General features: G+C 40.8%; 1 protein-coding gene across 1 annotated transcript in view; it reads right to left on the bottom strand.

Annotated features, from left to right (window-relative positions):
- Positions 1–23665, bottom strand: part of PDE11A (phosphodiesterase 11A) — a 287291-nt gene that overhangs the window by 86779 nt on the left and 176847 nt on the right. The window contains exon 10 of the mRNA XM_036320024.1: positions 21396–21446. Within this exon, the coding sequence (XP_036175917.1) occupies positions 21396–21446 (51 nt within the window). The remainder of the gene's footprint in view (positions 1–21395; positions 21447–23665) is intronic.

Genomic DNA, 23665 nt, shown 5'->3' with positions numbered 1-23665 from the left:
GGATAATTCCTTAATGAATGAAATAGCAATTTAATAATTGTTTCAACAACTAGACAGAAAATGATGAAAAGGGAAAGAAGGTGAGGGAATTTTTGCACCAGCAAGAGGTGAGGCTAGGACATCAGCCCCTAGTGATGGATCAGGGTTTGGATTGGTCCTGCACTTGATTAACAAACAGCTAAAGACTAAGGAAGACCATACTCCCTGTTTCTGTAGTGTGAAATCACAGGTTTATGAAAAAAAATTGCCACTGAGAAGAATTCACAGGGATAAGTGCACACTAGTACTGAACCATGACACCTAAGGCACAGAGGGCAGCAAGGGGCATGGAGCCTGGAGGCCTGTGAAGACATAGAGAACGACAATGTTGGAGGATCAAAGGAAACTTGAAGCTCAATGTCCCCTCTTCATGGTTTCGGCAAAAGTCCAACTGCCCCTGCCCTGCCTGCTGGTGTGCTGGGTCCCAAAGCAGAAAGTTCCACACCCACCAGGGGAGCAGAGCCAGGCAGCAGCAACACCGCGTATTAGGATTAGAATTCACTAATGGCAACAGTGGGCCACCCTGGGGGTCAAGAGGAGGGTGCGGAGCCACTGACCAGGGCGTGGTTTTGTTTGGGTGTCTCATTCACATTAGGGGCCTTGTCCCATGTTCCTCTCCCCTGGTTCCATATCTTGAGCCCCATCTTTTTGTCCTGCTAGTTGGGGTTAGGAGTGCAATCTGTCACTGTGGACATATGTGGCTGGCCACCCATCATCACTTTCCAGTGAGCTAGTTAGAAGAAATATTTCAATATTCATGCCTCCAATAGAAACTATTTCCCATCCTGTTCACTTGGAGAAAAATAGTCTCAACTTTCCAAGTTTTTCTTGGTTTCTCTCTGCAGCAAGATAAATAAGAATTTATATACTTTTACTGATAGATCCAGGAAATATTTGTATTGGTTTATGCCATAAGAGCATATGAAGCATTATACAAATGTTTCTACTCTTAGGGCTGAATAAAGCAATCACCTTCAGTGAAGAAGCAATCTCTCACGTGAGGCAGGAGGTGCAGGGCCCATTCCTCAGCCACAGTTCCCTGTCTTGAATCATACCTAGACTTGTTCTCAGACGGATGAAGGTGTCCCCCAAAACACACTCACACATCATCCATGCACACCATGCCATGAGCACACACACACCCCTTTATTTTTAATTTGCTTTTTTACTTCTATCAGATATCTTATTAGTCCTTTCTGTCTTGCCTTTCTATCAGACTGTCCTCAACACTGACCAACATTTTAATTTTACTCTGACTCTGTGTTGGTCATGTATGTTTGACTATTTGACTTAAGCTGAATGTGCTGGATAGGAGAAAAAAAAATATTTTGGAAAGAGAATTATAAATTTAGAAACCCCCACTTAAGAGTTAGTGAAAACATACCCTTATTAATTATTAACGTTGTAAAGTTTATTCAGAAATTTAACAACATTAATAATTTTCACTTAAACAATTAAGAACTCAACCATGCTTAGACAGGTTGGCTGTTTTTGTTGGTTCTGAGGAGACTACACGTTAGAAGAATGCTTTTCCCCCCGTTGTGCATTACTGAGATGTATGATGTATCAAGCATCGTACAAAACACTTTAAAGTATCTCATTTAATACTCCAATCGATAATGCTCTATTATTAGTACCAATTTACCCCCCTTAGCACAGATGAGGAAACGTGGTTAAGAACATAGGTAAGTAACTTGCTCAAGGTCATATAACTAGAAAACTGCTGAATCTACCTCCTACCCCTTATGTTTATAACCTCTACCCTGTGTTGTCTTTACAACCATTTGATGTTCTCTTAGCTTAGATTCACTGTGGCTTTGCCACAGCATTATTAAATCCAGGTGTTCTTGTCCATGCAGTATTTATTTATTTTCCTACTTATCTTTGTAAGTCTGTCTCTCATCATTTATAAGCTCCTTAAGGAAAGGAATAGGTTTCTCCAGTGTCAGCAATTATTATAGTTTAAAATTATTTCTTGGCTAGTACTTAATCAATGTGGGTTGGTGGTATTCTGAGTGCATGTGTGGAGCCAAACAGATGGGCCTTGGAATCTGAGTTTTGCCACTTGCTAAAACTGTGGCTTTGGGCATCTATTTCCTCTTCTGTAAAAGGAATGTAACAATAACCATTTATCATAGTCATTAAAATTATCAAGTGACATAAAATACTTAGCACAGTGCCAGGCTCCTACTAGGCCCTCCATATACTATAACAGTATATTAGTTTGCTAGGCTGCCATAATAAAATATCACAGACTGGGTGGCTGAAGCAACAGAAATTTATTTTCTCACAGTTCTGGAGACTGGAAATCCAAGATGAAGATATTGGCATGTTTGGTTTTGCCTGTGCCTCTCTCCTTGGCTTGCAGATGGCTGCCTGCTAGCTGTGTCCTCATATGGCCCTTCCTCTTCTTATAAGCACAACAGTCGTTTTGGATCAGGGCCCCCCACTTATGATCCCATTTAGCCTTAATTACTTCCCTCAAGGCCTCATCTCTAATATAGTCATTTTCTAAGGTACTGGGGTTGGGTTTCTACATATGAATTTTGTGGGGACATAATTCCACTCATTACAGATGATTATCATCATTGCAGACTAATTGAATACTAAATTTCCAGAAATTCAAAACAAATAATTGGTGGCAGACTCAAGAATGGTGGTCCCCTTCAGAAGCATCCTGATTGCAATTCTAGTCCTTCCTCTCCAGGGTTCCTTAGAGAAGGCAATCTAGAAAGGCTCTCTCCCCGTATTCCTTTTGGAAAGAAATATATTCAGTGCTGGGATCAGAAGATACACTGGGAGGAAACATGATTCGTCAAGCTCAGGCTAAACACTAAAAATTAAGGATAGGGGTAGGGGGCTGTGAACTTGAAGAATATACCTTACTCAGTCACTGTCTTATCAGGTGGTTTTCTGTATTGGGCTTTTTATGGGGATAGCTTCTAAAAGGAATGCTTTTCTGCTCAGTGACTGTAATGAGTGGTATTGTTATTCCTGATTTTTTACTCCCTTTCATGCCCTCACACTGCTACATGGCCCTGAGCTGCCCATGGATGGTGATACTTCCCTGCCCATTGACTTCAGGTTTGGCCCATGGAATGTGAGTGGAAGTGATTGTATACCACCCCACCCACCCACGCACATGGGAAGCATCTTTAAGGCCCATCATGTAGTTCTGCCAGTTCTCTTGCTTGAATCCTATAGTGAGGAAGATACCTGAGAGACCTTTGTCTCATCCTCACTCAGCTCATTAGGAATAAAGGAGAAGAGGGGTGGGCCTCTGAGTATCACTCAGACTGTCTGAAAATGGTAGAATGTTGGTGTCTTCTGGGCTAATGTAAGAGAAGTGGACTAGCTTGCTCGAGGTGAGAGTACCTGCTGGTGTCAGAGCCAAGATCAGGGCTTTCTCTATCAGACCTGCTGCCCCTTCCAAGTCCCCCTTCCAATGCGAGGCAGAATTTACCAACCTTCTGGGCATTCTGCTCAATCTTTCTTAGGTCTGACTCTAATTAGCAGCATTCTGTAGCTCTGGCTTGTGTATGAGACATTTCAGATGATGCATTTAACATCATGATCATATTTATACTTCTACACCAAGGGAATTCCAGCACACAGAAATATTTTTAATAAATCGACTTTATAAATATAATAAAATTTGTCCACGAGAGGATATTCTTAAAATAGTAATTACTGCTGAGAGGGGATAGTTTTTCTTTATGTTAATGATCCAATTAAATGGAAATTTTAGACTGAGGCCATTTTATGAATCCATATATGAGAATAGCATACTAACCCATTTAAGAAATAGAGTAGAAAGATTGTAAATGTATATTCCGAAAATGAATCAAGGCATGTTTCTCATCATTCCAATGCCTCTTATAAAGACACACCAGGTGAATAGAGCCCTTTCCTATCTTATCTCTTCGTGTCTCATTAAATGCTAAGATCATGCAGTACCTTCTGCCACCTGGTGACAGTGTGTGGGTAATTCTTGAAGAGTCAGGAACTGCATGGGGAAGGAAGAAAGCTTTTTGCTCTTACTAGTGTTGCTGGAGATAAACTATGGCTATGAGATAGGGGTTATTTTTTTTTATTCTTTTAAAGGTCACAAAGGATAAATGATTATAATAACATTTCACCAACTGACTCTAGGTTTTCACTAGTAAATCCTGATATTGATTTTAAAAGCTGCAAATCTTTCATTCAAATATTTCTGATAGAGCTGTAAATCCTTAAAATCCAAATCTTTTCCTGAATGAAAGATCTCTGAAAATAGATGATGGATTTCATGGGCTGTCAAAGCAAAAAATGTTATATTTCCTATTTTGTCATTGACTATGTTATAAAACATCTGAAGTTAGATTATTTATATTGATACAATTATTCTTTGGCACTGGGAGCTGTTTTCTGAGGAATAAAAATAAAATATTGAAAATAGGTTTTTGTCAGGACTAGAAGTTTTTTCTGCTTTTGAAGTAGGTGGTGAAAAGTAATGTGGATAAATGCCAAAAGCTATTTTATTTGAGTCAAATACAGAGTATGCTATTGCAAGTAGAGGCCAGAGTGAACTACTTTTCCATCAGACACAATATATATTTTAGTAACCTTCTGCCATTATTTTTGCTGAAGATAAAGGAGTTCATCTTTTACTGCACTTTTCTTTTTGTTGATTATTGTTCTTTTTTAGATTTCTTTCCCAGAGGTCACCAAACATTAGATTCATGGTTCAGTCAGATTCACTACATTAAAAATTATTCTTCTCATTCTGGGTAGTGATTGTGGAATCAAGAAGATAGTTAGCTTTATTTTCTATGGCTACAGACAGTGGTCCTCACTCCAGCCAACTTCCTCATCAATAGATGTTTCATGAAGGGGCTCGTTAAAGGAATGTGGTCAGATAAAGCAAATCCAATATCACAGCTCCCAAACTAGGAATTAATGAGTCTGCAAAGTCATCTTCTCATAGTGAAGATATCAAAGGATAATCATTAGGCAAAATTAGGATGTGTGTGTGTATCAATAGCCATACAAATATATACATGTCCACTAACCTGCTATTTTAAGCCCCATAAATCATTTTGTAAATAAGAATCATAATTATATGATGCTAAATATTCTTTAAAAATTGCTGTACAAATATGAATATTTCGAGATTCAAGTATCAATATATTAAAATAGTTCACATGTGAAGTTATAGACATGATCATTCTCTCCTCTATATTAAGTATCATTTCCCTTAACTAATGAAGCAAAGTCTAGCATATATTTAAAAGCAGGGTTTACTACAAAGAGCATTTGTTGACAGTAGTTCCATTCCCAGCTTCGATCTAGACTTGAGCAAGTTGTTTTTCTCTCTCTGAGCTGTAGCTACCCATCAGGTCAAGAATCACCAAATTGCAGAGAGTTGCTTTGGTGATTCAATTAAGGTAACAATCGCCCTAACCAGTTTGGCTCAGTGGATAGAGTGTCGGTGTGCAGACTGAAGGGTCCCAGGTTCTATTCCAGTCAAGGGTATGCACCTTGCTTGCACCCCCAGTAGGGGGTGTGCAGGAGGCAGTTGATCGATGTTTCTCTCCCATCGATGTTTCTAACTCTCTATCCCTCTCCTTTCCTCTCTGTGAAAAATCAATAACATATATTAAAAAATAAATTAAGATAACACATGTAAGGCTCCTGACATATAGTAGGCACTCAACAAATAACAATAATAATAATTGTTATTACTATTATTTCCATTACACCTAACGAATAACTTCTGAGGCCCTTGGCTGCTTGGCATGGAGTATGATCACTATTTCACTGTGACTTAGAAATTGCTGATTGCTCTCTACTACCAACCAGGAATAAAAAAATGATGAGGTCGTTGGAAAAAGGAATAGGTCAGATATTCAGAGAATGTCCTGGGTAGGAGGAAGATGTGGGCTCAGAGAGTTCCCTTCTCAGACCCTGAAAACTGGAGTTTAAGTTTCATTTATAACAGTACATAATCTCAGCCGCACATAAGAAACCTTGCCACCTCTGCCCAGTAAAACACAAATCACTGACTACCGTTTTTATTTTAGGCAGTTAGATAGTTAGTACATTGTTAATTCTTTCACATACTCGAGCTCAATATCACTGTCAGTTCCGTTTTATTTCCACCTCCTTTCTGAGATCCCTGGTTGGAGGTAAAGGCCTGCCCGCTGAGCGTCTCCTGGTAGTCTAAGGCAAGGTGAATTGTTAGGAGTCCCCTTCTTTGAGGCAATTTACAACTCAAAACAGCAGCACATTTTCTTCTCAGGGTGGAAAGACTGACAATAAAATGCAGCAGCTTTGAAATATACTGACTTGCTTTTGGGAAATTCCTGAGACACGTCTTTACTGCAGCTATTATTTAATGATGAGCATGATAATGAAAGGCTCATTCTCAGAAAAGTGCCAGTGCTGGGATCTGGATGTCCTACGGCATTTCCAATTACCACGCACGGATGCCTCCATTCCCTCTTCTCAGGACTTGCCGCGCTTTTCCTTTGACAACGTGGGGACCCAGGCCAGTGTGTGCTCAGACTGGTGTTCCCTGGCACACTGCTATAGAAGCTAGTTAGCAGATGGGCTTTGAACAAGGTGTGGACAAAAATGACTGGGAAAAGTTATAGTAAAGTCACCTATTTCACTTTATTTAATGGGGTATTTACCAAAACACCTTCCGTGGGTATGTGGCACATCTATGGCTATTCTGTGGAGTGGTGTTCTGTGAGACCAGTTTGGGAAACATTAGCTAGACCTGTGCTTTTTATTCCTAGCTCCATACCAGAATCTCCTGGGTGATGCGGAACACACACAAGGCCAGCCCTCTGCCCCCTTCTTGTCAAACAGTCTGGGGTGATGTCCAGGGCTCACTATTGTGTTTAAGGGCTCCCTTTCCTGGGTGAGTCTAACATCTAGTCAGGCTGAGAACCTGTGACCGAGGCCTGTCACTAATGACACTTAGTCATCCAATGACCTCCTTTCTCAGTGTACAGAGCCATGGTGAGTGAGAGAAAAAATCCCAAAGATCTGACTCGTCTGAGAAAGAAGTTTTCTCCGGGGTCATATCTGGATCACCAAGTGACCTTAAGGTTTTAGGGGACACGTTGATGTGTTGGTTTCATAGGCCTGCTCCTTATTGCACTTCTTTCTCCTTGGTTGTCGCCTGGGAATGGACAGGCTACCTGTTTCACCGAGAACCTTTCTTGGAAACCCACGCCTGCTCATACCTTGACCTTAGGTAAGCGATGAATTGCTCTTCCTCACAAAAAAAAATGAAAAAAAAAAATGGTGAGAACTTCTGCTGTAGGTAAACCTCCCAAGACGTTCTATGTCTCCCACTCGAGCTAGTAGGTGACAGAAGCTCCTGAAATGTTCATATTAGTGCAGTTTACCTGGGAAATGAAGGCCGGACAATAGCTCAGTAGCCTGGAGCCTTGGAAAGCCTATTATCTAATGTAAATTTCTAGCTCAAAATTGTACCTTGAGCTTTTCTAGAGTTTTCTTGGAATAGAAAATGGACTTCTATTCCTCCTTATAAATAAGGAACCAACATATACTGATTAGACAAAACAAGAGAAGAAAACTGTGTAATTTTATAAACTCCTTTTACTAGTATAATCTGTTGGGCAAATGAGATTCCTCATCCTTTTCACTGAGGGTATAGGAGGAAGACAGAGGCATTTACTGTTAACTGAGCATTTGCAGTGTGCCAGCATAAATTCAGTTCTTTCCATATTCTTATCCTATCGAATCCTTACACAACCCTTTGTGGTGATTCCCAGTATCCCAGTTTTCTGACTGTGGAAAGGGAAGTTCAAAGGAGATAAGGCAGTGCCCACAGTCCCACTGGAAGTGTGAGGCAGAGCTGGGACTTGAACCCAAGTTTAGTGACAGTGAGATAAGGCAGTGCCCACAGTCCCACTGGAAGTGTGAGGCAGAGCTGGGACTTGAACCCAAGTTTAGTGACAGTGAATGCAAAACTGACCCCGGAAAAAACATTTTCCTGCCTTTGCGGAGCCACCACAGGAACAGGCTGGGCCTCCAGGCTGAGCTTGCTGGCTATTTAGAGCTCAGAATGGTCCAGGGTTTCATCCTTCCTGCACCCCAACTCTCAGTTCATTTTGTATCATCTCCAAAGTGGTGTCTGAATCTCGTAAGCATTTTCTCCTCAATGTTTTACTGTGCTTGAAACAAAAGAAATGTGAATACTTACAAAATGTATGTGTGCAGGCAGATTCACATAATGGTAGCAACATTAGCTCTGGATTGTACCTGGATTCCAATCTTACACTTGTGACCTATCAACTCCGTGACCTTGGGTGAGTTACTTTACTTCTTAGCCCATAGTCTCTGCATCCATAAAATAAGGTAATACTAATATCTATTTGCTTGATGGATGGAGTGTTGGACTGCAAACTGAAGGGTCCTGGGTTTGATTCTGGTCAAGGACACATGCTTGGGTTGTGGGCTCGATCCCCAGTGGGGGACTTGCGGGAGGCAGCCAATCCATGATTCTCTCTCATCATGGATGTTTCTATCTCTCTCCCTCTTCCTTCCTCTCTGAAATCAATAAAAACATATTTAAAAATACCTATTTCATAGACTTGTGACTGAACAAGCGTACAACTCAGGTCTCCTGAGTTTAATATTCATTAGACCCACACCCCCAAACATTGAAAATAACACAAAAATGTTTCACAACTTTCCAAGGCTTGTCATTTGTGAAACTCAGGCAGGTTGATGAATTTTGTGTCATTTATTGATTCATCAATTCAGTCATCAATGTATTACCTCAGTCACTCAAGAAATATTTCTTGAGCACCTGCCTATGCCAGGCATTGTGTTAGGCACTGGAGATACAGCCATTTTCAAGTAGCTGACAGTCTAGTAAAGGCAAATTTGACTGTATCATTTTCTACCCATTAGAGATACACAAAAATGTTATTCACATACTAATTTACTATAATGTGAATCTAAAATTAACATGATACAAAAATGGCATTGGATTTATAGTTAATAGGTTGTCCACTGTGAATTATAATTACTAATAATTACGGTTAATTTCCAATCTGGCTAGTTCTGTGGAAAAGCAGACAACCCTTCCCTCCATTTTTAAAAAAATATATTTTATTGATTTTTTTACAGAGAGAAAGGGAGAGGGATAGAGAGCCAGAAACATCAATGAGAGAGAAACATTGATCAGCTGCCTTCTGCACACCCCCTTCTGGGGATGTGCCCGCAACCAAGGTACATGCCCTTGACCGGAATCGAATCTGGGACCCTTGAGTTCACAGGCTGATGCTCCATCCATTGAGCCAAACCGGTTAGGGCAACCCTTCTCTCCATTTTGCTGCTCTAGGCCAGCAATGATCGTCTGCCCTTGTGACTCGCAGGGGAGAGATTACACTGAGTGAGCTCTTACAACCAAACTGCCTGCCCTGCGTTCAAGTCCTTCACCAATGACAAGGTATGTATGTGTTCCGGGCACTGAAGCCTTTAGAGTTTAACTGCTTTTCATCATTGGGAAAATCATCTTATTTTCCAGGTGACCATCACACTGAGTGGTCTGAGCATATAGACTTGGTAGGAGAGTCCAAGGAAAGGGCCTCAGCAACAAGAAATGAGGCCTCCGAATTGGCAGTGTGCTAGTCCCTCAGCTGCCTGACCAGTCAATGGGTTACAGCCACTGATTCTGATTCCTCCTTTAAAGTCTTCTGTTAACAGCCAATGAAATACTAGTAAGAGCTCGGACAGCACTGTGAATCAGTGAGAATGCTACAGCTATGTAACAAGCTAAATTGCTTTTAGATCTCACGAACCTATCTATCCCTTGAAGTTGATATTCCAGAGTGCTAAAGGCTGAGAAAACACACCTATTAAATGGTAGGGCTGGATTACTTTGCAAACTATGTAAGCTTAAAACTATGTAAGCATCATTGGGTGCTTCCGTCCATTATGCACCCTGAAGTGATGAGAGATTGGGTCCTCAGTGAGGACTGGGTGTTGTCAATTTAAGAATTTTTTTCCTTGACGGGCTTCCAGCACATTCTTTTCTGAGTATCCCCTAGTTGCTTCGATTTCACATATGCACAGTCCATATTAATTCTGTTCTACAGTAGCATTAAAAGAGAGAAAAACAAAGAGAAAACCCTTTTTTCCTGAATGGGACGCCCTAGCGAGGAAACGAGAGGAGACTGGGCGGCACCCTGGGCAGCCTGTATGCAAGGCCCAGGCCGCCTGGACTTGCTCCTTGGGGACAGTCAGCCTGAAGAGGTGGTAGGACTTTTTAAGGGCCTGAAAATTCACAGGGTCAGACACTGATAAAGTGACGTATGGGATTTGCTTTGCATTTAGAATACCCATTGTCAATGGCATCCCACTTCTAGAAGAGGATGGCTTCATTGTTTCCACACCAAATGCCCTAATGCATTTCTCACTGAGGCTCCACTTTCAGCAGCATGTCCTCTGGCCAGGCAGATAAGACTGGGGCCCATCCCATGCATCCTATGACACGGCAAACAAAAACTATCTGCCCTGTTTACATGCTATTCTTAAACAAGCAGTTCTCATTTGGGGGGAACAAAAGCATCGTGCTTAATGATATTTATAAAATACCACAGTCGTGGCTGAGACGGGCCTATGTTCAAGCATCTGGCCTTGCCCTTTCCCAGTGCCTCGTCTTGATCTTCACAGTTGAAGTCCAGCTGGATTGGCCACCTTTCTAGCTGACAGCGAGAGAGCCAATGAAATGCCTTTTCCTGTTGCTGGGTGACTGCAGCAGCTTAAAGCCTGCCATTGGCTGGCTGGGTGTTCTGTGCAGTGCTGATGCACTAAGCTGGCAGAAGAGTGACAGGTGGGAATAGCTATGCAAATATATGACTGGCCTGATGTTCCACTGGAGAGGAAAACTATTTCAAGGCTGAGTGACAACTATAACATACCCTATTAGAAGAAAAATAAATCTCCCTGAGTCTACATTTAGGCATCTGAAGAGCAGTTATGGGAATGCCACAGGAAAAAGAAAAATAAGAACCATCTCGAGGTTGTCTTACCCTCAAATACCCTGCTTTTCACCATCTGATTAGCAGTTCCACCTGTCCTAGAAATATATGTGGATTCTACATACCTTTGTTTGTCTTGTGTTGATACATTTTAAAGCCTAAACTTGTTAATTCAGGGAAATAATTTTCAACTATGTCAAGGAGGCCTTAATTTTCTTTGTCTCTTTGTCTTCAGTGTCCTCTTCTTTACCTTCCCCCCCTGACCTTCAAGTCCAAAAATCTGGCAGCCACAGGATGTGGTCAGTGTCGGGGTCAGCACTGGCTGTGTTTTATCTCACTCTGTCCACTTAAAATATCTGCATCCTGGTGGGAGGATAAGCAAAGTCTTGTCTAAACAGCTTTGGGATTCTCTTTGCAGCCAGAGAAAGCTGTTTGGATACAAGTAACTGCTTTTGCTAACACCAGGTTAACTGTTCACACACAAATCTGCCAAAAAACCTCTAGGAAAGAATGTCCTTCTACTAAATGAATTCTAATAAGTCTGGGAAGTAGATTAGGAATTGAGCTATTTTACTGTGGGTTTCAAACACCAGATATAGGGATGTTTGGTCTACTTGATCTGCATAATTCTCCAGTAGGTTCTAATTAGTTCACAAAGAGACGACTATTCCAGAAGGAATTTGTGGATTACTGTTTGATCCAGGTGAAGTGAGCTTTCTGGTTATGCATCAGAGCCTCCCGTGTTCAAGCACAATAGAAAGATGCTGCTGATATAACCAAATGTAACAGTTGTTAAGGAGTAATTCCTGGGACAATCTAATTGCCATGCCCCTGGAAACTATATCTATTTGCCTTATAACATTTGGGTGAGTTTGAGAGCCAAGTCAGAGTGACCATCAGTGGGATTAGCTGTGGAAGTAGAAATGCTTGAAGAACATAATAGAATAGTCTTTTCAATAACACAATTTAAACTAAGTGACTTAGGAAATCATTTCAGCACATAGATCACAGGTGGGTATCACCCAGTGTCTACAAATGATGAATTACAAAGAGGCTGTTTATAAGCATCTCATCGGTGCTGAAGGAAATGTATGCTTTCCACAAGAGAGGTCATGGGAAGGTTTGATAGGAACTGAAAGTCACTATCTGAAAGTTACGTGCATGCACACCTCCCTTGTGACGGCAGCTCTGATACTCTGCCTAGTATCGTCTCCTTTCTAGGAAAACTGGTTCTTTTTCCACTCCAACCATGCATTTCCACCTGAGAGCTGACATATTCTTCTATATGACCACACCCCTGTCACAGTTGATTGGTCCAGGGATGGGCACTTGACCCAAACTGGACCAATCAGAAAACTTCACTGAGATCCTCCAAACTGGAACTTGAGAATAGTTCTTTCTAGAGAGGCTTGCTGAGAGATGAGAAACGTAGGACCTGACAGAGGCCACGTTTACCCCATTGTAAGGAAAGCCAGGCTGCAGAGAGCACACCTGGGAGCTCAGTGCTGCAATGACATGGCTTCGCACATTTGGCTCAAGGGACCACCTGGGTGCTTGCCGCAGGCAGCCCTGGGGGTGGTCGGTGGCTCTGCCTGTAGCAGTTGGCCTTGCAGGAGCACATTCTGTGGGACAGGTTTTCTTTTTGGTACTCAGTGTACTCCTGTGTGGAACCCTTCCTGGGAGGAATGTTGGGCTTATGTATAGTACACAGAGGAGGAAGATTTTGTGCCCTACTCAGTCCTGCAAACTATGCAGCGGGAGAAAGAGCTCATGAGGAGAGAGACGCTTGATCACAGCCCAGCGCAGATGGGGACATTCCTTGTAATAGAATATTTGGGCCTTTGGTTTTAAAGGGATTTATCAAAATGATCAATCTTTGCTCTTGAATATAACTCCTCAGAGAACCGAGGAAAGCTGTTTTCAAGGAGACCACTGATGGTTTGAAACATAATTCAGGCAGAACATAAATTTACCCATGGTCTTAAAGGGAAGGTGATTCCTGTGATTTTTCATATAAGAGCCATGCAGTCAAAGAAAACCTCTCGCCCTTGTTTCTTTCTTTTCTGAATTCTAGGGCTTTCCCATTGGTGGTGACGGGGAGAGTACAGTGCCCTTCCTTAAAACCCAGCTTCGGTGTTTCACGGGATTGTCTGACAAACTTAAGCCCAGTGCTGAGGATGCCCGTCTGTTTCTGCAGAGACTATCCCAAAGCTTGGTTTTCACAGAGCTCTCCTGTCTCCAGAAAGGCCTGAGATGATCATAGATGTTAGGAAAACGAACTCGGTAAAGAAAGGAATGAGATCATTCGGCGCAAGAATTGTTTGGGATTTACCCTTCGGGTAGAAAAATTGCTTTTAGATCTCACGAACCTATCTATCCCTTGAAGTTGATATTCCAGAGTGCTAAAGGCTGAGAAAACACACCTATTAAATGGTAGGGCTGGATTACTTTGCAAACTATGTAAGCTTAAAAACAAACAAGCAAGCAAACAAAACCACCCTCAGCAGACAGAGTCTGTTGAAATCTGAATTCCTCTGTTAGTGACTAAACCACGAGCATAGAAGGGTTCATAATCAGACCGTCAGGATAGGGCCACGCCAGGACCCAAAGAACCTACATCAAAAAAGGCCCTGTCATTTTGAAAGGGAATATGACACATTCAGCATGCCTACCCATATCACAATTTCCCAATTTGTACACTATGATTAATTGGGCAGTTCTTTGTACCTCACTTTCATCATCTATAGAGTAAGAAAAATAATAATCAGGATTTTGTGAGGATTTATTGAGTTAATATAGGTCAGGCACTGAAAACAGACCTGGCACATGCTAAACATACATCAAATGTTTCTTATTTTCCAGGTGACCATCACACTGAGTGGTCTGAGCATATAGACTTGGTAGGAGAGTCCAAGGAAAGGACCTCAGCAACAAGAAATGAGGCCTCCGAATTGGCAGTGTGCTAGTCCCTCAGCTGCCTGACCAGTCAATGGGTTACAGCCACTGATTCTGATTCCTCCTTTAAAGTCTTCTGTTAACAGCCAATGAAATACTAGTAAGAGCTCGGACAGCACTGTGAATCAGTGAGAATGCTACAGCTATGTAACAGCACAAGTCTTGGTGAATAGCAATATTTAAAATATATAATGTTTGGTGTCATGTTATCCCACAGTAAGCCCAGAAAATGTATTATAAAGCTCATCCACCTGTAGGTGATTAACAGCAGAATAGTATTTAAGCCTTTTATCCCCGGATATGCTGCAAAAAGCCTGCACTTTTGTAAGTTCTTGCCAGCCCTTCTCACACTTTCTCTTTGCACGGATGTGTGGATCTGGTTACAGTGAGTCTCAAGAAGTACCTGGAGCCACTGCTCTGGGCCACCGCCTTGGGCCACCTGTGCGGCCAGCTGCATGGCCCCACCTTGGGAGGATGAGGTAAAATCTGCTTTGAGCTTGGATCTCTTCTACAATGTGATCTTGCATAAAGGAGTCTAGAGTTTTTTGTTACACAGTGACTGTAATGGACTTTCAATTTTTATTAAAATTCTTACTTGTTCACACCTTACTTTTTTTAAGCCCCAACCAATGTTTGAGGCTCTGGAAGGAAACATCAGCCTGTGTTACATGACAGTCTTAGAATATTCTCTGTGGCAATTCCTGTTCACAACTCGGAGGTTAATTTCTTGGTTTTATGCATGTAAGCATCAAATCCAAACAGCAAAATCCTGCACAGATGCGTCACTCACCATGGGTGTTCTGATGCCTGGTTATGGTGGTGTCTTTGTAAACTCCATGAATCGCTTTCAGGGGAATAAAAAGCACCCGAAACAGAGTTGCTATTCTACCAACACACATTTCCTAGGAAGGGAAAGAGTGTGCCAAATAGCTCCACCAGCTCTGGTAAAGAAAGGAATGCATTTGAAGGGCACAGCACAGCCACGAGATGGCTGGGTTCCAATCTTGTCACATGCATGCTGCAATATACACAATAATAAAAATAATGGAGCAGCTGCCCCGCTAACCTCTGACACCTAGCACGCCACCTCCGTGGTGCCTGTCCTGCCACCCTTTGGATGGCTCGTTGGGATACAGCAAGCGAGAGGGCTGCACCCAGGCTTTGTTGATAAGGCTGAGATTTCCCCAATCCTTCCGCCTTGCGCCTGGGCAAATGAATATGCTGCCTGTGTCACTAACATGTTCCAGGTCATGCACACACACAAACATTATTATATCTTGAAATTACTTTTAGATTACTGCCTTTCAGGTTTTCACCATTTTCCTAGAAATGTGGCTCAGCAAATCCTTGCGTGGAGCAAGGATGGCACCCAGTGGCCAAAGTGTTTCATCTCGGAGCTTGTTTTCTCACACATTTGCTTGTCTCTGGAGACAACTGCCTTCCACAGAGCTTTTTCTAAAGCCAGAGTTGAAACTCCAAATCACTTAACCATCCCTTTAAGCTAAAGTACACACACACACACACACACACACGCACACACGCACACACACACACATCGAGGCGGTACACAATTATTCAGAATAACTTTTAAAAATTCTTTAATTTACCTTAAGAGTCTTTACATGTAGGTTCTATTTTAAAATTGGGATGTTTGGTGGAAAAGTTGGCTTAGCTTGATTAAATTACATATTATAAGTGATTTTCAAAGCCCACCAGGGCTATATTTGTTAAAGACGTCATATTCCACTTGTGCGGATTACTACCCATAATGTCCCTAATATCAGCATTTCCACAGGAAATATACAAATATAAACCCAGTCTCACATTCTTCATGTCCGCCCCCCAAAAGTCTCTAGTTGATGAGTTCTCATGCCTTAAGCATATGACTGTATCTCCTGACAAGTGCTTTATCATTAAACTGATGTTCACAATCTCATATCTTGCTTATCTTTCTCACAAGGTACTTGGCAGTCCCGGAGAACACAGGATAATAAAGTGGGGCTGCTCTTTTTCCTTTGAGCTTTCCAGATGTCCAGAGATTTCTGTATAGCCAATCAGAATATAAGGAAGACAAGCAAGATATCAGAATAATGGATCATGTACTCTCTTGCAAAGAATGATGCAATATCTTCATAATGTTTGCTGTTTCCAATTTCTTTAGGTTCCTAAGCAGTCTGAAACTCTAGGGCAAGAAGTCACATGGATGGCACAACCACAATACTAAAAGGAGTTTCTAATAAAGTAGCATTATATATTGATTGCCCAAAGAACACCATGAAGAGTCTCTTTTTAAAATGTCTGTTAAGTTCAGCGAAAAAATCCTGTTTTTCTCAGACATCATCACCATTCATACTTATTTGGCCCCTAAATTGTCTAAATGCCACAAAGTTTCCAAGAATAATGGCTAAATCAAAAGAAATGACTTCAGGATACAATTCCATGATGTTGCTTACATTTTCCTATCCAGCCACTTGAAGAGAAGCATTGTCTGCAAGGTCAAAGCAAAACATTAGGGAGGAATAATCAGTGAAATAGATGTGTTTTTCTTGCTAGTACTTTGGTCCTTGGTTGCTTCATAAGTAAACAGAGCTGTAATAACCCAGCTTTCACCAAGAGGTTGTGAGGCTCACATGAAACAATGGGTATGAAAGGCTTTTATACACTCCTAAGTCGTATTATTTAAGACATTTCATTATTTAAACATTTATAGGTAGCATTAGTGTATGATTCATGATTCTGTTGGTCCTAAGGCACCATATGAAATATTTAAGTGTTTTCTGCAATCCCAGTGGCCAGAGCTGCCCCCTTTAGGCTGTCTTTGTAAGGCCACAGACACAGACAGACAGGAGATAGCACACATGTAAATAGACAAAGCAGCCACCAGGCCTCTTGGTTTATTTAAAATGTCTAAGCCTTATCTGCAAAACAAAACCATTTCCAGCTATACAATGCTATAATTTTATCATCTTATAAAATTTATCTCGGAGAAGGAAAGAGCAAATAAAACACAAAGCAACATGAAATTAAGAAAGCACCATAGGGTCCTTAAAATTTTTGAATATCTAAAGCTTTACATGTAGGTTCTATTTTAAAATTGGGATGTTTGGTGGAAAAGTTGGCTTAGCTTGATTTAATTACATATTATAAGTGATTTTCAAAGCCCACCAGGGCTATATTCTATTTGAGAGGTAAGATAATAGGATAATACTTGTGAGGAAGATAAGTGATTGGGTCAGTTAAGACAAGAGTCAGTCTCATCAGTATAAAAACTGTACATTAATGCTACCTCAAAGCTGTATAAAAAGAATTTGGGTATCTTATTACACCTAACCTATTCTTCCTCCTCTCATGCCTGCCTCTTGAATTGAGGGGGTTGTTTTGACCTCAAATAGTATTTATGCCGAGTTTAATGTCCGAGATTTTTTTTATCATCATGGAAAGTCATTGAACCTTCAGCAGGAAATTGACTGCCGGGAAACAGCTGAGTCCGCATCTGAAAGGGCATCTGCTGCTCTACAGCACAGGACTGAGCCGGGCAGCCTCAGTCTGTAAATACGTGGAGTGCTTTGTGGACCAGTGTCCCTGTGTTCCTATGTGGTCCTCTTTATGAATGGTGTCTTAATCAAGTGCCACATCAGAAAAAGGATGGTTGTACTTTGTCACTCCTGAGTATTGGAAATGTGGGAAGAGGGGCGATGAGGTCAACTAGGGCTGCACGTCCAGGCTGGCCTTCCCTACTGAGCCAAGCAACTATGTGCAGAGGGCTCTTCAAGGACCCACCTGGCCAAAATACATCCTGTGGTGACCCTGACCACCTCTCAGACCAACTGAGATAGCCACTGTGTCATACTCTTTCCACTTAAAAACAGAACAGGGGCCCTGTCTCCAAAAGTTCACTATGAATGTCTAATATCCCCCCAGAGGAAGGATGAACCTTCATGGCTTCCTCCCACTTTCTTAATTCCACAGTTAGCACAGCTGAACTGCTGCTTTCTGTTGTTTGCTGTTGACACTCTGAGCCCTTGTGCTTGCTCTCAGGGGCCCTTAATGCACTGAAGCTATAGAAATCCCATGTCTTTTGTGTCCACTCATGTTCTTAGCTGAGAATGTGAATCCATAGGGGGCTGAGGTAAGAGACGCATCCAAGAGACAAACCCCACACTGAATTTGGAATTATCCAGACACTGAGGCCTATAGCCTCCACTTCCACTAGGAAGAGTTCTTGACTCAGAAGGCCACTCATGTAAGACAGGCTACACTGGTTTTTAGACATGTCTGCATCCCAAATGTGAACAGCTTCAGCTACAACTAGAGTCTGACCTATGTATGCATGTATTTGACCTTTAGGATCTTCTTAGCACTAGATAATACAGTAAAATAATTTTCTTCCCAAACTCTGGCTTAATCTCTGAACCACTGATCATTAGCTCGGCCTGAGCTGGCATAATACAATACACTGATCTCATCCTTTAACTCATGAGATCTCGTGGTTAACTCTGATTCCAGATTTCATCTCTTGCTCTCTCTCTCTCTTCTTCCCTGTCTCTGTCTCTGTCTCTCTCATATATATTTATTTATTATCTCTGTTAAAAAAGTATTGCAGGTATCGAAGGTTAAAATATTTTAGAATGTAAGCATGGTTTGTCTGTACATATTGGGAAAAACTAAGTATGTATTTACTGTTATTTAGCCACAATGTGAGGAAACTGCATTGGACATACTCTAGAATGAAATTTAGGTAAATATTTTTTAGTGTCCATGTGCAGGATTATTTTAAGCTCATTACATTTTAATGCCATTGCTGTAGTTAAGATATCAGCTACCAATTATGATAATATCTTATTTGCTTTATATATAAAAAAAGCCATTAGATTAAAATTATCTACTATATCTCAATTACATTGTAATAAGATACTCATTAATATCTTTCAGGATAAAATTTAGAATAAATAAGCTAATAATCTTGATAATTTTACAGTGAAATAACCCTTTGTTGTCAAGTATAAATACTTCATATTTTTACTATGTTTGTGAGCTAACAGTAGAAAAGCATGCTAAATTCCAAATCAACAGTGTTCCCCTTAGTTTAAGCAAAGAATTAAGCCTGAACACAGGGTAATACCTTTAGAGAGTAGACAGCTATTGATTTTGGCCTGCCATAGCCCTGGCCACATCCCATGCGATAGCTTTTGTGGGCATATTTCATCCATGTAAGCTTTGCTATCTTTCTCCCTGACTGCCCCTTCCTTCTCTTAGCAATGATGATAACTAAAACAGTAAAAAAAATATAAAAGAGCAAAGTAGATATGGAAATTATTTCCATAAGTAAAATGTCTAGGTAACTGAACTTTATTAAAGTAAAAAAGCTTTAAATATTTTTCATAAAAATATTAGTAAAATATACATAAAATATAAAGAACATAATTACATATAGTCACAATTTTAACATTTTCTTAATGAATAATTGTTTTAAGTTATGGAACACTGATGTTGTTTGAATTTATTTGGTCATTCATTCATTCACTCATTCATCCAGTCAAGCTATTTATTGAGTGCTACTATGTCCCAAGGACTGTGAATGGCAAGAGAGACAGAGCAGTGCACAAAACATACAAATAGTGCTGCCCTATTGTCACTCACATTCTAGCCGGTATTTAGGGTGTTTATCTCTACAACAAAGGAGCCCTGACTCCTATGGTTTTCGTTAATCTGTCTCCTTCCTTTGTTGTCAGTTGTCACCTCTTGCTGGCACCACATCTCTCCTTCTGATCTGGGTCACCATCATAGGCCTTTTCTATATCCCTGGATAGAGCCAAGCAGTGCACCTGAGGCTACGATATGTTCCCTGCCCTTCCAAGCAGCTCCTTCATCCCTACTATGAGTTTGGGGTCTTCCCTCATTTCCTTTTTTTATTAGTGTGACTCAACTCTAATGACCTGATTAAATTATCAGGCCCAAAGGTCTCTGTGACATTTTTCCTGGAAAGACAAATCATCTAGGTCAGCCATGGCCAAACTACGGCCCGCAGGCCGGGTCCGGCCCGTTTGAAATGAATAAAACTATTGAAAAAAAAGACTGTACCCTTTTATGTAATGATGTTTACTTTGAATTTATATTAGTTCACACAAACACTCCATCCATGCTTTTGTTCCGGCCCTCCGGTCCACTTTAAGAACCCATTGTGGCCCTCGAGTCAAAAAGTTTGCCCACCCCTGATCTAGGTGCAAATAACTCTTAGAAGAGTAGTTGTCATCAGGTATTATTACATACAAACACTACAATCCAAAACATTACCCTTCTTGTAGTGGTAACTTGCTTGATAATGAATAACTAAACTTCCACAAAAACTTAAAAAGGCAGATACCTAAACTTTCAGAAGGGAGAAAAGTCAGTTTCTCCATATACCCACATTTTGCCCATGGACTATTAGAAGTGCAGCAAGAGGAGCAAGAATTCTGAGTTACCTTTAAGGGAATGGTGATGACTAAGGTGAAAAGGGATATCTAAGACACATACACTGATGCATATGATATCAGAGGTGGAAAGGGGTCATGCTGTGAAGCCTGCTGGTTAAGCACTCCAGTTCTGGGACCAGACTGCTATACCCCTTACAATTGTTTGACCTTGACCTATCTATTCAATATCTCCATAACTCAGTTTACTCACCTGTAAAATAGTACATACTTCACAAGATTATGAGGCCCAACTGAATGAATACAGGTAAAATGCTTTGTATTGTGCCTGGCCCATAGTAAACACTTGGTAAATGTTATCTATTATAACCATCCTAATTTCTTCATTTATTTTTACAGATGAAGACACAGGCCCTCAGACTTTAAATCAGTGGTTCTCAACCTTCCTAATGCCGCGACCCCTTAATACAGTTTCTCATGTTGTGGTGACCCCCAACCATAAAATTATTTTCGTTGCTACTTCATAACTGTAATTTTGCTACTGTTATGAATCGTAATGTAAATATCTGATATGTAGGATATATTTAGGCGACCCCTGTGAAAGGGTTGTTCGACCCCCAAAGGGGTCGCGACCCACAGGTTGAGAACTGCTGCTTTAAGTGAACAGAAAGTTAGAGCTAAAATCAATGCCCAAACCAGGCAACCTGCTTCTCACCATATTACTCAGATTTTTTTATATCCTGCTTAGTTAACAAATAGAAATAAATACTGAAATCATTTCAATGATCATGAAGAGGCTACGCAGTTACATGTGTCTCTCTTACCCTCTAAACTGAGCTATCCAAACACACCTTTGCCCAGTTCTGTTCTCCCAATACCCAGTGGGCAGGACTATTCCTCCAGAAGCAAGCGACAAAGGGTCAAAAAGTCTTGTAAAGCTTAACTTTATGCCCTAATAGGGCACCATTTGTTTCCTTACCTTAAACTTGTCAACTTCAGCTTTTGAACATGTCGCATGGTATGACAGCACCTGATTCAAAAGAAAAGGGGGGGGGGAAGGTTTAATAACTAGACATGACTCTATTTTCTGAAATTCTCCTGGCTTAGAAATAAGCATTGCTCATGAATATCACCTTGGCAGAGTAGTGGATTTTAATGGACAACAAAAATTTTCCAATAACACTCTGTGACCCAGATTGTCAACTATGCAATTACAGTGGAATCTGTTTTAACGCTGAATGGAACTGTGGCTCACATTGAAGGCTAAATATTTTACACGAGGATGCTTTTATGGGCCGTTATTTCATCAAAGGAACATGATGTGGCTCAAGACCACAGATTCCCAAAGGATGTGGATACTTAGCCGTGAAATGCTCTGGAACATAAATAAATCAAAAGGTGGTGTGTGTGTGTGTGTGTGTGTGTGTGTGTGTGTGTGTGTGTGTGCTGTGGCAGACACTGTGATTGTTGACTCAACTTCTATCTCTGGTCTATTCTGACTCGCCCGCTCTTATTATGCAGGAAAGATTATACAATATGCCCAACCATCTGCAATGTTTTTTAGAAGAGGATTAGATTTCCCTGCCTTATTGACATCAGCCTTAGTATATGACTAGCTTTAGCCAATGGAATATGGGGGGAAATGACAGATGTCACTTTTGAGCAGTCTTTCAGGACCATCATGTGGTTCTTCCATCTCAATTTTCCCTCAGCTGTGGGAAATGCACGGCCCTGGGATGGGCTGCACTCACCCAAAATGATCATTGAGCAGAGCCTCAGCTGATGATATGTCACGGGAGCAATAATCAACCTTTGTGGTTTATCAGCCCATCATAACCCAGTTTGAAGGCTGACTACAGCTAGGGGTGGTCATATTGGGTGGCCAGGTGACAATGCTGGTCAATGAAATGTAAGTGGGAGTGTTGGGGTTGCCTCTGTCTTTTTCTTTCTCTTCCTCCCTGGAAAACAGTTGAAAGGCCTGGAGGTGAGGCAAAATCTGGTGTCTATGAGTATGAATGACAGCTTGTTGTGGATAGTGCAGTAGAACGGGAAAGAGAAAGGAGCCTGGCCCTGGACTGTCCTGCCTCAGACTTCTTGTTATGTAGGACAAATAAACACATGTTTGCTTGAGTCAGCACTGGCACATTATAAAGTTTGTTATATATACCCACATATGCACACACACACACACACACACACACACATCATGTATACATGTTAAATCTTCTATATTACTAATCACATTCTTAATCTATACAATTTCAAATAAAGAAGTCTGGGAAATGATAAATAATCTTTAACTACCAACCTTACAGAATTGTAGTGCACATCTGGCTTTGCAAAGTACAGGTTTTATTTGTTTAAACTCAGCATTTCCCAAATCTAATTAGCCATAAAACTCCCTTTTAGGTGATATATTAATCTAGTAACATTCCCACCTAGTCATCTATTGACCAAGAACTTTGAGAAATGACGACCCAAGGCATGTACCATCTGTGTGATAGAAGCAGGGCCACCTTGTCTCACAGTGGTTAGAATACAGACTCTAGAGCAAAAAACAAAAACAAAAACTCCTAGGCAGACAACAGTATGGTGATTACCAGAGGGAAAGGGGAGAGAAGATGGTAGGAGAGGGTAAAGAGGAGATAAATAGTGATGGAAGGAAAAGTAAGAAAAAAAAAGAAGAAAAAAAAAAGAACATACCTCTAGAGCCAGATTGCCCCTTCTCAGCTACTGGGTTTTGGGCAAGTATTTTAATCTTTTCGGGCCTCATTTGTAACATAGCATAATAATAACACTATACAGGCACCTCCTGTTTAATATCAGTAACCTATTTTTGAAAATCAGAGATTCTACTTGAAAACACCAATAGAGCGCCCATTTTTTAATTAAAAAAATTATAAGGTATTATAAGACTTGCAACCACTTCCTAAAACTTAACGAAAGAAAGTAAAATTCACATGTATGTGTGAACAAAAAATAAAATTTGGATATAGATTGTTTTAAGTGTTAAATTCAAAGGATGACTCTGATCATAACCAATATAATTCTTAACAAAAAGTTGTTTTATAATCAATATATCTTCTCTTCCATTGTGAATACTGTAATCACTCGTTTCTTTTCCCCTAGTGTTCCCAGCACTTTTTCAGCTTTTCGAGGGACTGTCAAATACGAAGTAAAACAAGAGCTGAATGTTAAAAGCGTGGTGGTGACTCAGTGAGGACCAGTTGTCTTTCTCAGAGCCAGCAA

This window comes from Myotis myotis, unplaced genomic scaffold, assembly GCF_014108235.1.
Source record: "Myotis myotis isolate mMyoMyo1 unplaced genomic scaffold, mMyoMyo1.p scaffold_m19_p_8, whole genome shotgun sequence".
NCBI classification, from domain to species: Eukaryota; Metazoa; Chordata; class Mammalia; order Chiroptera; family Vespertilionidae; genus Myotis; species Myotis myotis.
Note: the sequence above shows the minus strand (reverse complement) of the source record. Positions and strands in the feature narration are given on the sequence as shown.